Source organism: Penaeus monodon, chromosome 4 (assembly GCF_015228065.2).
Source record: "Penaeus monodon isolate SGIC_2016 chromosome 4, NSTDA_Pmon_1, whole genome shotgun sequence".
NCBI classification, from domain to species: Eukaryota; Metazoa; Arthropoda; class Malacostraca; order Decapoda; family Penaeidae; genus Penaeus; species Penaeus monodon.
In genome coordinates, this window is record NC_051389.1 from 20394969 (window position 1) to 20411382 (window position 16414).

At 35.7% G+C, this 16414-nt stretch overlaps 1 protein-coding gene across 1 annotated transcript in view; it reads left to right on the forward strand.

Moving 5' to 3' along the window:
• Positions 1-5685: 5685 nt before the first annotated feature.
• The window catches only part of LOC119570797 (COX assembly mitochondrial protein homolog), a 13629-nt gene continuing 2900 nt past the window's right edge, over positions 5686-16414 (forward strand). Inside the window, 2 exon segments of the mRNA XM_037918402.1 lie at positions 5686-5884; positions 8233-8345. Of these exon segments, the coding sequence (XP_037774330.1) occupies positions 5701-5884; positions 8233-8345 (297 nt within the window). The 5' untranslated portion in view covers positions 5686-5700.

Sequence of the window (16414 nt, forward strand, 5' to 3'; positions counted from 1 at the left end):
TTTTAGTAATTTCCTGAAATGCACCCTAACAGATTTCCATCAGTGATACCTGGTAGTCCCTATGATTAGTTAATGTGAAAACAAAGATTTCCAAAATGGGGTACGAGGCGGAGTTTTCAGGGGGTAGGCCGCTGCTTGCTGATATGTAGCTATGTGTTGTTATATTCCATTGTATCTATACCTAGAGGTACTACGACATGTACAAGGAATGAGAAATTGAATACTTCTGCAAGGAGCGGAGAATTTCCCGTTCAAAATTGAATCCATTCTATTCATATATTTGCGAAATAAAAAACAAAGATTCTGCCATGGAACAACTGCGCTTGAAGATCTAAAGCAGAGGCAGTCAACGAACAGTAGCCATCACACAGTGTGCGATTACTCCATGTATTCTCTCTCTCTCTCTCTCTCTCTCTCTCTCTCTCTCTCTCTCTCTCTCTCTCTCTCTCTCTCTCTCTCTCTCTCTCTCTCTCTCTCTCTCTCTCCTTCTCTCTCTCATTCTCTCTTTTAATTCTGTTCCATATAATGACATCTGTTCATTTTGGCCCTGAATAAAGCTCAAAGTGATATTTCATAATAGCTTGTGCATAATAATATAGAATATGAGTTATATTCCATTTAAGGTTTATGTGAGGTTATATACTGTATGCATTGGCGTATCAAGGAGTAAGCGATTTATCACCGTCCCCTGGTTCCCCCAGAGGGACGCCTGGTAAATCTGTTAAACTTTGATGTTTTTGCACAGGCAAAAAAAAAATATATATATATATATATATATATATATATATATATATATATATATATATATATATATATATATATATATATATATATATATATATTTGTTGAAGTTCAAGTATAGAAATAGATTTTTCTATTTTGCCATATATATTTTTTCATCAAACTATAAATATAGGTCAGGGAACCAGTGGCAGCTCGTGGAAAACCAGAATGGGGGAACTGCATTATTGCAAGTTTCACACACCAGTATAATAATAATCCAGAGAATCACAAAAAGGAAAACATAAAAAAGACATTTAATGCTAACTGCAAAGTTTACACTCTCTGAATACTTCACAGAATTTGCTCTACTCGCCATTGCCATTGTTTATTATAGGGTAATTAAACTTATACCATTCTAGACAACTTGGGCAGTCAGCCTCACCAGCGTGTGACAACACCTTCACTCAACGTAAACGGAACAAAAAGACCATGGGACTGGCTGTGAGTTGCCAAATGTAGCGCTGCTAGATCCTACACTATTGCACCGCATGAAAATCTGAAGAATACTGTTATAAATATGCTGAAAAGAACAAATGAAGACTTTTATTATGACATATTTGTCAGTTGCATATCATTTTAGTGTGAACTAGATGGAGTCAAACAATTGGAACTGAGTGTCTTGGGGGACTGCAGTTCAGCAGCTGCTTTGGACACGCTGCCATTACATATGACCTTCCACGAGCCTAGCTACGACATTTAGTATATGCATTATAACCACTCATGTTTATCGATAAATATATAAATATATATATATATATATATATATATATATATATATATATATATATATATATATATGTATGTATGTATGTATGTATGTATATACATATGCATATACATAGAGATAGATATAGATTGTTACCCAGCTATATCTATATCATATTACTATATTCTACATATTTTATATAACATTTTAACTATACATATACATATGCATTTACTCATGAACATTGCTTTAACCGAATGTTCATTTCTTCTTACCACAATAGACATTCCAATGTTGTAACATGGATGTAAGTATGTTCATTGGTTTACCTATTTATTTGTCTCTTCTTGCCACATTAAACATTCCAATGTTGTGTTGTCTATCCTCTTCCGCAAGAACTATGCATTGTTGTAACACTATCTTTCATCACCACCGATTGTCACATGGTAAGCACATGATTTATACCCATCTTTAGACCACTATAGGAGATGACGGTCAGACTCCCTGCGGAGAGCCAAGGAGCAACACCTCGCTCCTAGGCGAAGTCGTACTCCATCATTAATATACAATAAAGGAGTTAAGATATTCGGGCCATTACATATATATATATATATATATATATATATATATATATAATATATGTGTGTGTGTGTGTGTGTGTGTGTGTGTGTGTGTGTGTGTGTGTGTGTGAATAAACATACACACAAACACACACACACGCACGCACACACACACACACACACACACACACACACACACACACACACACACATACACACCACACACACACACACACACACACACCACACACGCACACACACACACACACACACACACAACACACACACACACACACACACACACACACATACAGCTAAAAGAGAGAGAAAAAAAAAAAAAAAAAAAAAAAAAATATATATATATATATATATATATATACTATATATATATATATATATATATATATATATATATATATATATATATATATATATATATATATATATATATATATGACTGCAGTCCGCTCAGTGGATGGACAGATTATCTCAGATCATGTTGGGGTTTGTGAACGATAGGCTGAGTATTTTAATCAGTTGTACCAGGTAGACCCTCCAACAGTTACCTTGGATGCAAGTCGTATCAAAATACTTGTGCCGGACCCACCCATCAGCAAAGGACCTCCTACCCTAAATGAGGTTAGGATGGCGATTTCTAAGCTGAAGTGTGGGGAAGCCGCAGGCATATGTGATATACCTATTGAACTGCTAAAGGTTGAGGGTGAGCTTATGGCACGGGGCTTGCATGCAGTCCTGACTGCCATCTGGCAGTCTGTTACCATTCCCCCTGACCTGCAGAGGGGCATGGTCATCCCTCTCTGGAAGGGGAAAGGGGATCGTTGGGACTGTAGCAACTACCGTGGCATTACACTGCTTAGCATACCTGGCAGTTTTTGCCCACATTCTTCTGAAACGGATCCGGGCCACCTACTAAGGCACTAGAGACCAGAGCAGTTTGGATTCACTCCTGGCAAATCCACAATAGACTTATCCTAGCGCTACGAGTAATTGTAGAACGCTGTCGTGAGTTCGGTCTCGGGTTGCTTGCAGCTTACATCGAACTCAAGAAGGCGTTTGACTTGGTGCATCGTGCTGTAAAGTGTGGAGGCTTGTCAAACTTCTTCCCTGTTAATTCAGGGGTGAGGCAAGGCTGTGTCCTTCCACCAAAACTTTTCAACACCTGCATGGACTGGATAATGTGCACAGCTACTACCCAAAGTTAGTGTGGAGCAACACTGGGCAATATCAAAATCTCAGACCTTGACTTTGCCGATGATGTTGCTATTCTATCTGAGTCCCTGGTGGCGGTTCTTGATGCATTTAGCAGTGAGGCAAATCCCTTGGGCCTAGAGATCTCCTGAACCAAGACCAAGATTCGGGACTTTGGGGTCCTGTTAGGGAAACCCATTCAGTCGATCCATGCTTGCAGTGAGGACGTTGAAGTCACAGAGAGCTTTGCATACCTTGGTAGCATTGTCCATATTTCTGGTCTGTCTGACCAAGAAGTCAGTAGACGGATTGGTCTGGCAGCAGAAGCCATGAACTCGATCAACAAGAGCATTTGGAGATGTCAGCATCTATGCAGAAGGACCAAGCTACGTGTCTTTGAGGCCCTGATACTGCCAGTTTTGCTCTATGGAAGTGAAAACTGAACGCTATCCAGTGCCTTACATTCTCGTTTTGATGCCTATTGTCACAAGTCTCTTCGCCGGATCATGGGGTACAGTTGGCAGGATCATGTGTCCAACCGACGGCTGCACCGTGAGACTGGCATGGGACCTGTTACTTGCATGATCCGGGATTGCCAACTCAGGCTATATGGGCACCTGGCTCGTTTCCCTGTGGATGACCCTGCCCATCAGGTTGTCTCTTTGCGAGACAATCTTGGTTGGAGGAGGTCCGTGGGACTACCTAGGAGGTCATGGCTTAGGCAGCTCGACGAGACCTGTCGCGATGATTTAGATGGGCCGAGGGCATGTCTGGAGACTCGCCATGAGGGACCCCCGTGGCTGGAAGCGATGGGTGAATGCAGGCATGTGTTCAAGTATATATATATATATATATATATATATATATATATATATATATATATATATATATATATATATACATATATATACACACACATATCTGTGTATGTGTATATATATAAATATCAACATATATCTGTGTATATGTGTATATATATGTATGTATGTATGCATGTTATATATATATATATATATATATATATATATATATATATATATATATATATATATATATATATGTACACACACACACACACACACACACACACACACACACCACACACACACACACACACACACACACACCACACACCATATATATATACATTATATATATATATACATATATATATATATATATATATATATATATATATATATATATATATATATGGATGTATGTGGGTGTATTGTGTGTGTGTGGTGTGTGTGGTGTGTGTGTGTGTGTGTGTGTGTGTGTGTGTGTGTGTGTGTGTGTGTGTGTGTGTGTGTGTGTGTGTGTGTGTGTGTGTGTGTGTGTGTGTGTGTGTGTGTGTGTGTGTGTGTGTGTGTGTGTGTGTGTAACTCAGGTATATCTTATCATATTACTGTATTCTACATATTTTATTATTCTACATATTTTATATAACCTTACATGTTTGTCACATTGTATCCTCACACATACATATACGTATGCATATACTCATGATCACTGCTTTAACTAAATATTCATCTCCTTACCATGCTAGACATTCCAATGTTGCGTTGTCCATCCACTTTCGCTATGTACAGCTGTAACACTTCTTTGTTAATCACCGGTTGTCGTATGCAATATACGTGACTTGGTGATCCTTAGATCACTGTCGGAGATGTCAGGCAGACTCCCTCCGGGGAGCCAAGGAGCAACACCTCGTTCCTAGAACCAGCCGCACTCCATCATTTTTTTTTTTTTTTTTTCCAAGTGCCGTGTCCTACAAGGACGTTAGCGATCATGGATTTTCCATGATTTTCTTGGCAATTTAGAGCGGTGGTTTGCCGTTGCCTTCCGCCCGGTGTTTTTATCTAGTCACCATCTCTGTTTACCCGGTTCTGGGACCGTCACTGACTTGGGCTGGCTTGCCCACCCAGCCCACAATAAAGGAGTCAAGGCATCTTGGTTGTACACTTTACACCCTAAGTTCGCCATCTACCATACTCTTGTAGTGCCCATTACCCCTGTGTGTGTGTGTGTGTGTGTGTGTGTATGTGTGTGTGTGTGTGTGTGTGTGTGTGTGTGTGTGTGTGTGTGTGTGTGTGTGTGTGTGTGTGTGTGTGTGTGTGTGTGTGTGTGTGTGTGTTTACAAGTGTAAATACACACATGTATTTGTGTATACATGTCTATATACAGTAGACTGTTAATAATGTTTCTAACGTGGTCAGAGATCATATATCAATAAATATTTATCACTAAAGGTATTTTACTTTAATTGTGCCATCTCATCATCCGAAATTAATAAAGTAAATTCCAAAAAGATCATATTTTTTCTGCAAGGAAATATTTGTGGAATATATATGTATTTTGTAATATATGTTGGATTCTACGAAAGGAACAAACGGGAGCGGGCACGTTTGTAAGTGTAAGCGCCCACAACAACATTACGTGATGGCGGCGATGCAGGCTGAGGAGAGCGGCACCGACTCCGGGCAAAATGTGTTCAGGAATAAAGGCGGGCCTCATGGACTTGGTGAGATGGATTAGCAAGGAGAGTTTAGTATGTGTGAATCTGTCTCTTTAAGCGAAGGGTATGATGTATGCCTTCGTTGGGAAAGTGATGCTCGTGAGTTGCGTCAAGATTACCTTTAGGTAACCTTAGGTAATTTTAGGGTTATGTGTATTTTTTGCGTTTGCGAGCTTGTTTGTACAAATTTGACGTAGTTTTTTTAGTGGAAAGCTTTTGTTTAGTTTAGCCCCACGTATCCATTCAAACATCTTTTCTTTATTTACTGGCCCTTACTTTGAATAATTTAATATACATATTTTTATATTTTATTGAACTTATTCAAGCTGTGTAATGTATTAGCATATTATGGCTTAGTATTCTCTGATGGTGGGTGATGTATAATCGCGTTCTTAACTCATATCCCTGTAGTTAGAAAGAAGCTTTAGGACCTCAGTTGTGAGTCAGCAATATCTCGGTCACTGGCCTTGCCAACTGACTCTCACTCACTCACTCACTCACTCACTCACTCACTCACTCACTCACTCACTCACTCACTCACTCACTCTCTCTCTCTCTTTCTCTCTCTCTCTCTGTGTCTGTGTTTGTTTGTTTTGAAATGGTTACCATTGCCCTCTCCCTCCTCCCTTCCCCACCACCCTAGTGGTAACGGGTGTGAAAGAAGCAAGGCAAATAAATGTGCCCCTGCAAATTTATGATAAATAAAAAAAATCATGCCTAACCAAGCATTTGTACAAGAAATAACTTGTACAATCTTGTAGAGTAAAAAGAAAATGTCATGGTGAGTTGTGTTAAGTTGAAATATGTTGAGATGGCCCTCAGTTCAACCCCGATTCTGGGGGTAATTATCTGGCAATCAATTACAGGAAATTATAATAAATTACTGAGAAATGTTTCTCTGTAGTCAAAGTAATCAATTATAAGTAATTGATTACACCCACCACTAGTTCTTAGTGTAGGGTTAAGGACTACACTGAATGCATATCTCATCAATGTTCTATTTGAAATATTTCATGTATTGTAACACTTATATATTTATTTATTTATTTGTGTGTGTGTGTGTGATGTGTGTATATATATATATATATATATATATATATATATATATATATATATATATATATATATATATATATATATATATGATATATATATGTATATATAATATATATGTACATGTATATATATTATATTATATATATATATAGATATATAGTATATATATATGTATATATATTATAGATATATATGATATATATTATATATATAATATATATATTAATATATATATATATATATATATATATATATATATATATATGTATGTTGATTAGTGTGTTGTGTGTGTTATGTGTGTGTTTATATATATTGTATATGTGTTGTGTTTGTGTGATATAGTATGTATATATAATATATATGTACATGTGTTGTGTTGTGAGTGTGCATGTCGTGATGCTGTGCGCGTGCGGTGCTTGTGTTGTTGTGTGTTGTGTGTTATGTGTTTGTGATGTTGTTGTGTGTGTGTGTTGATTGTGTTGTGTGTGTTGTGTAGTGAATATATGTATGTAATATATATATATATATTATATATATATATATATATTATATATATATATATATATATATATATAGATAGATAGATAGATAGTTATAATACTATATATATATATAATATAATTATACTATATATCATAATAATGATATATTCTCTATATATATCACAATATAAATATATAGTACATAACTTATTATAATTATATATGTATATTTATAATATCTATATTCTTATATATAATATATATATATTATATATATGATGATTATATATTATATGATTATTAATATTCTATTATGTATAATATATATATATCATCATAATTATAGATATATTATAATAATTTACTGATAAATACTATTCATTACCTATTAGTATATTATATATGATATATTATATAAATTCAATCAATATAACTATATATATATATATTATCTTATTATATAAGTTATATATATCTATCTAAATTTATATATTAATGATTTATTTGTTACATGAATAGTTCTTACAATGATAATTCTTCAGTAGACTCCTAGATGATAACTCTAAGGAGATTGAAATAGAATTACAATTCCAAGAGTAAGTATATTGCTGTCAGAAATACAAAAATAGAAGGTAACTTTTTAAGTTATTTAATACCTATGAGCATCTGTTGATTAGATATAAAATAATTAGATACACTGATGAATATATAATTATATGTGTATATATATGTTGTGTGTATGTATTGTAGCACAAATAGAGGGGAATAAATAATTAGATATTTAGCAAAAAACAGTGCCATTTCCTTCTGTATATTTTTTGTATGTATTATTAACTTCAAATCAGATTAAAAACTGATATATATTTTTTCTCTGCTTTCAAAGTGTATTCTTCCTCATGCTAAAATTTATTTTCACAGAATTTACCAACTGTTGTAAGGAATCAAGTTTAGCAATGGTCATCAAATGCCGTCCATATAATACTGCATTGTGGGATTGCTTGGGCCATTGGTATAATGATAAAGAGTTCAGGGTAAGTTATTGAACTGTTAATTATAATATGAAAATTATTTTAACCCAATGCCAACGGGGATAATTAATAAAAAATGGGGAAAATGCTGTGCTCATTTTTAGATTTTATGACAATGTTCTGCACATAGATGGCTCTGCTAGTGCTTAGCACAAAGGGTCAATTAAGATCTTGTGCCCTTACTGAATTTCACCTTTCCTTGTACTGGCGGGAAAACGAATTTGTTTACTAGTATATGAATATCGATGTTTATTTTTATTGTAAACATTAGTATTAATATATATGTTATAACATTAGTAACAGCAAAAATATAACGTAAAATATTTTCGTAAATCAATGAAAAGTATAGGCGAGACAGCAGTACCGTAACTGCTCATTGGTGACTTAGTACAAATGTATGCCATCTATTGTAAAAACAATTAAACAAGTAAACTCACAGTGGGCATGGCATGTACGTACATGCCATAGCCCGTCGGCAAAAGGGTTAATCTAAATGACTGACAGTGAAGACTGGTTGTAGTTGTGACATATGTGTCTTATATATATATATATATATATATATATATATAATATATTATATGATTATATATATATATACATACACGTATATATATATATTATATAATATATATTATTATATATATATTATATACATACACGTATCGTATACGTATACATATCTATACTATACATTACATATACATATACATATACATATACATATACATATACAATACATACTTATATTAATATATATATAATATATATTATATATATAATTATATATTATATATATAGTATACATATATATAACATATATTTTACATGTATTTTTTCTCTCTTTCTTTTTTTTCTTTCTTTCCTTCTTTCCTTCTTTCCCTCTTTCTTTCCTTATTTCTTTATTTCCATTTTTCTTTCCTTCTTTCTTTAGATGTCATTAAAGACACTGAACATTAAAGCAGGGGTATCAAACTCATGGCCCTCTGGATGGTTGTAAATAGCCAGCTCGGTAACGAGGAAATATTAATCAATGAAGTTGTCATATGTTATAATAGAAGGTGATATATTATTAAAAGATTGATAATTCATAAGTAACCTTTACTTCATAATAAAAAGAGTTTAGTATATGATGTCATAGCAAAGTAGACCTCTTTATTTTTTAAAGGTTAAATAAAATTGTCCAATAAACAATAGCAGTCCAAGACTACTGGTATATTATCTACTCTTTCTTACCTTTAGTATCACCATTTGATACATAAATTAAACTTTAGGTATGTAATATCAGACTGTTTTCAATAGCATAATCATGGGAAACTAGGTATGTTCCATTGTCATCCCACGTTTGTAGTTGACATGAAAATTAACTTCCGAAGGGTTTTGAGTTCGACACCCCTGCACAAAAGTCATTGACATCTGTTATGAAGTTACACTGCCTACTATATTACCCAAATTATATCAAGGATTATCTGTGCATTCATATCATGAACACATGATATGATTGTAACATCACTCTCACACTTCCATTTGTATGAAGATGCTTGGGTACCTTTGCTGGTATCATATCTTATTTGTATATAATTTTATTTATATTTTTGATAAAGTATTTATATAAATTGTTGTTGTTGTTGTTGTTTTGTTGCACACCCAAGCAAAAAAGGAAATGAAAATGGTTCTCAGACCAAATTTGATCTGTCATTTATTATTAATGTATATTAGGAATGTCTTGATGATTTCTCTAATCACAGAAGGAATAGAATACTTTAAAGCATGATACACATATTGCCTTTAGAATAGGATTCAAAAGATTTAGATAGAAAAATATTATCAAATCATCCTAAATTCTTATAGCAACAATATTGATCGTATTGTACTTACCCTAATGCCGATAGGCATGGCATGTACGTACATGCCTTACCCATTATAAGTTTACTTTATTAACTGTTTTTTACACATAGATGGCTACACATGTTCTAAGTCACCAATGAGCCAATGAAGAGTACTGCCTGTCTTGCCCGTTTACCCTTTTCCTTGAATTACGAAAATATTTTACGTTACCCATTTTGCTGTTACGAATGTTTATTTTATAACATTATAATAATTATAATGCATAGTAAGATTAACACCATCGATATTCATAGCATTAATAAGAAATATGTTTTTCCCGCCAATTCATGAAAAGGTGAAATCAAGTAAGGTCACAAGGTCTACTAATTGACTCCTTTCTGTAAGCACTAGCAGAGCCATCTATGTGCAGAGACATTTCACAATAAAAATAAAAAACATAGAATACAGCATTTTCCCGGTGGCATTGGGTTAAAGTATTTTTCATAATCCATATGTACTCTACATTTCTTACCAGTGTACCATTTGAGAACCAGTAGTTTGCACAATATTTCTCTTTATGAATATTACTAATGGCTTTCAATTTAAGTAGAATTAGCAAATATCTGATAGTGCTGAAAATTTATTTCAAATTCCTTATTCATCATGGTTTTGACTGGAGACTATTTATTTTCCTCTTTTGAGAAATGCCTATTTTATCAAAATCAAATGATATCTAGGGGTCACAGCATTGTTGCAAAGTTGCAAGGTGAAGTACAATATTTTTTGCAATTTTTTTCGAATGAAATTACGTATATTGACATGTTGTGTTAGATAGCTGTTCATAATTCAATAAATTTTACATTTTGCTCAAAATAAGGATTTCATAAAAGAGAATGTATTTGGCTTTGTCAGAAATATATATATAGGATTTCTGACAAAGATGTAATATAAAAATGGTCAAATATATCCCATGCACTTCGAAGATATTGTCAGTCATATGTTTTCTACATTTGTCGCAATGAATAGGATTTGATGTGTTTTAGGTTCATGCAATCACTTGTGCACAATGTTTTATTTAGATAATTGCTGAAAGTCATGAAATACGGCTTATCTGTATATCACCTTTATATACACCTATATTCATTGTGCATTGGGATATGAAATATCTTTATTTTTTTCTCTTGTATCTCAATGTTCAGATTACACAATTCATCTTTAGAGAACATGAACTTGACTCTGTCTGCAGATTATGTGGGAATGTAATCCTTTTTTCATTTAATATCTCTCTCCAAGACTTCCTACACCTTTAGCATGTAATCAGTATTTCATAACATTGTAAAGTACACAGGATCAGCATTATACATAAGTCTCCATTTGATCTGATTGCCCTATACCTTTAATCACATCCCCATTTACAAATCCTCACTGTATTCCATTTGCTCCCCCACTATAACCTTTTCACTACCATCCTATCCTACAGCGTTCTACATCCTTCAACATCTAACACATCTTATCCCGCTCATTAACTTCACCCTTTTTGTCACATTGCTTTACCAAATTTTTAAATGACCTTTGATGTCGAGCACATTTATCTCTTCTAACCATTAACCATTATATGTATATATATATTATATGTATATATAAATATATATATATATATATATATATATATATATATATATATATATAGAGAGAGATAGATGAGATAGAGAGATGAGAGAGAAGATGAGATGAGAGAGAGAAGAGAAGAGAGAGAGAGAATATACATATGTTATATATATATTATATATTATATTTATATATATATATATATAGATATATATATTATATGTATATATATATATGGTATATATATATATATATTTATAGTATATATATATTTATGTATATATATATATATTATGTATATATATAATATATATGTATATATATATATATAATATATATTATATATATATATATACTATATATATTATATATATATATATATATATATATACATAATATCATATATATTTATATATATATATTAAATATATACATATTTAAAGTAGCATATATATAATAATATATAATAGTAGATATAATTATATATGTAACTGCGAATTAATGCCGATCAATGATCTGATTATGATACGGTCAATTAGATGTGAGGGTTCGAGTACGGTGGCGCGTATGTTCCTTGGCAAGGAACTTCACCTCGATTGCCTGTCCAAGCACTCAAGTCAGTCAGGGTAATATAGAGATGACTGCTATAACCCGGATTGGGAAGGAATTGACTACATATCCTAACTCATACATATAATATTATCATAGCTTGCATATAATATCAATAAAAATATATATATCATATGAATGTCTAATTTATATATGGATAGATATAACGATATTATTATCGAGTAGCTATATGTTTTGCATAGAATTCACCTGATGCCTACTATATGAAGAATAGTGTAGACAAGCATAAATAGATATATATTACTAAATATATAACATTAAATAATGGATAATACTACTCCAGAATAACATATAAATACAATTAATAATATGCTAAATAAATATAGTTAAAGAAATATATATTATATATATATATATATATATATATATATATATATATATATTATATATATATATATATATATTATATATATATATAATTATATATATATATTATATATATATTAATATATATAATATATATAGATATATAATATATATATATATATAATATATATATATATAATATATATATATATATTCTATTATTGACTAATATAGTATATATAGTATATAGATATATATATTATATTTTATACGAGTGGTCTTTATTTGATTGTTATAGATTATTGTCTCTAGTTTGTTTGGTTATTATATATATATATATATATATATATATATATATCTAATTTTATAATAATAGTATATATATTGTGTGGGTCGAGGTGTGTGTGTGTGTGGTTGTGTGATGTAACATAGTCTATAAGTCTTAATCTAACAAATCAACCTTTGTATTAAATATCCACCACATGTGGGACCCCATAGGCAAGCTGACTCCAGGCATACGAGGAGCAACAGAGGGCAGCCCATCTCTAGCTCTTCACAATAGGTTTGATCAATCTGCCCAAGACACAACTTACTAGGTCGTCCCACAGGCCTCCTCCACCCAGGGTTGTCTTGAACAGAGACAACCTAGTGGGCAGGATCATTCTGTGGGACACGAGCCAGGTGGCTGAATATCCTGAGTTGGTGATTGCGAATTGTGCAGTAACAGGTCCTGTACCAGTCTCACAGTGCAACCGTTGGTAGGACACATGGTCCTGCCAACTGTACCCCATGATCCTGCGCAAGAATCTGTTATAAAAGGCATCAAGACGAGATTTCAAAGCAGAAGATAGCATCCAGGTTTCACTGCCGTATAGTAAAACTGGCAGTATCAGGGCCTTGAAGACACGTACCTTGGTTTATCTGCACAGGTACCAGCATCTCCAAATGCTTTTGTTGAGAGATTTCATGACCCCTTCTGCCAGGCCAATCTGTCTAATGACTTCCTGGTCTGACAGCCTGGAGTCATGAACTGCACTACAGACGTATATAAAGCTCACTATGACATCGATGTTCTCACCACAAGCACATACCGACTAAACAGGATATCCTAGCAGGCCCCTGATGTCCTGGATCTTAGTCTTGGTCCAGGAGACCTCTAGCCCCAGGGGCTTCATTGCTAAATGCATCAAGAGCTGCCACTAGGGTTCCCAGAGATTCAGATAGAATAGCAACATTGTTGCAAAGTCATGGTCTGTAACCTTGATATTGCCCGGAGTTGTTTCACAGCGACTTTGGACAGTAGCTCTATCCAGCTTCCAGTCCATGCAAGTGTTGAAAAGTGTTGGTGTAAGAACACAGCTTGTCTCACTCCAAAACTAACAGTGAAGAAGCTCGACAGGCCCCCACCACACTTTACAGCACTTTCATTACCAGTATACAGGCTTGCTCTTAATCCAATAATCCTTGTTGGAATTCCTCCCAGGCTCAGGATCTCCCAAAGTGATCCATGATGCACGGTAACAAGCACCTTTTTGAGGTCAATGTAAGCTGCAAGCTTACGATGGCGCACCCAGGATATGATCTATTGTGGACTTACCAGGTGTGAAACCAGATTGCTCTGGCTTCTGGTGTCTCAGCAGGTCTAATACGTCTCAGAAGGATGTGAGCGAGAACCTAGTGTAATGCCTTGGTGATTGCTGCTGTCCCACTGATCCCCTTTTCCCTTCCAGAGAAGGATGACCACATCCCTCAATAGGTCAGGGGGAATGGTAACAGTCTGCCAGATGGCAGACAGGACAGCATGCAAGCCCCTTGCCATAGGTTCTCAACCAGCCTATAACTGTTCAGCTGGAATGCCGCATATACCTGCTGCTTTATCACTCTTCAGCTTGGAGATTGCCCTCCTGACTTCAGTCAGGGACAGTGGGTCTGACAAAGGAATCTCGACACTACCCGTGTCCAAGTTAATTGTTGGTGGATTAGCCTGGTACAACTGCTCAAATTACTCAGCCCAGTGCACCCACACCCAACAGAATGTGAGATTATCTGGCCACTTGCTGATCGGACTGCAGTCGTCTGTTAGTGGTTTTGAGTTCAGCTTTCTCAGGGCTTGGTAAGCAGGATGAAGATCATTTACTAGGAAATGGCTTTTGACCTACTCTGCAAGATTCCTTAACAAACTGTTCCTTGTCCCTTTCTCAGCAGTGACCTAGTATTGCACACCAGCGAACAATGCAAGTCGCAATTCCCCTGACACTTGAGCCACATGACAAGCACCTGTGGCTTCCAGTGTCTCCTGCGAGATGAAATTTTGACTTGCTCTTGGGCATTCACCAGTTGATTGTTGGGCTACATCGAGTGTTTCACGCATGAAGGTGTCCCACAGAAGAACAAGAGTCCGTCAGGCCCCCCAAGTGCTGCAAAATGACCAGAGATTGCTTCAGCAAAACCCCGGGCACACTCCCCCTCCCTCAATCTGTCCACATGAAATACCCTAAGGTACTCATTGGAGCACCAGGGGTTCTGAAGTGGACCCGGAGAGTAGCCCAGTGCTCCGATACACCGTGCAGTTTTGGAGGATCCTCCAGCGAGTGCTAACAAGGATGTGGTTGATCTCCTTGGCCACATTACCCATATCGCTGTACCTAATCCAACAATACAGGTTAGAATGCTGATACCAGGAGCCAGAAATTCTCAATTTCTAGGACCTAGCAGAGTCCCGGAAAAGGAGGCTATTCTCTGCCAGCATCAGCTCCTGAGTCTTGAGGACTGACAGACATCTCATAGCCTGATTGGTCACAGCCAGATACCACATTGAAGTCACCCAGAACAATATGAATATCTTGCTGAGGACAGCTGTCTGTCACAGATGCAAGTTTGGTATAAAACACCTCTTTTGCATCAAGTTTGTATACATCAGCTGGAGTATACATGGCAGTAAGAGACATAAAGCCAAAGGGAAGCTTCAGTCTCAATGCCATTATATGCTCATCAGCTGGAGTGACCTCTACTACCGAGGGTTGAAGTCTGTTGGAGATAGTGGCCATCGCTGCGACCCAACCAGTAATAAGTGTAGCCACCGACACTAATCATGCCACTGCAAGGTCTTCTCACCTCTGACAGAGCAGCCACCTCAACTCTCACCTGCTTCAGTTCCTTTGACAGTAGTGGTAACCGATCATCCTGTCGCAAAGAATGGACATTCCATGCCCCCATCCTGACAGCCCAACCGAGGTTTAACCTTGGGCAGTCACTCCGGATGGACGTCACCTCTGCCACCCCCACTGACGCTGCCCCATATAGTGAGGGTTGGCTGGCTGCAGGCCTCATAATCCACCTGTGGGTATCCCATGGGCTTTGCCCCACAAGCCTCACGCCAGGTTGGCATCGCCAGGACGCAGACAGGATCAACCTTGCTCCCAGCAGTCGCCAACCACAATTGGACCCACAGCTTGCCTTACTTGTTGGGTAAGTATAATCTGCTGCCAGTTGGGTTATCTTGGGGATTTAGACTGGCAAGGCCTGCCTCCCCACAGCCACCCATTAACCCCAGTGGGCACAGGGGCAGGAGTTAGTATGAAGCCAGGGCATGTCCACATGCCAAAGGGCCGTGACTCTGTACCTTTATGGCCTTCTGCTGCTCCAAGAGCCTCCACTGTTCAGCCTAGTACTGTAAGGTACCTAGTTTCCATGGGTGGCCACGA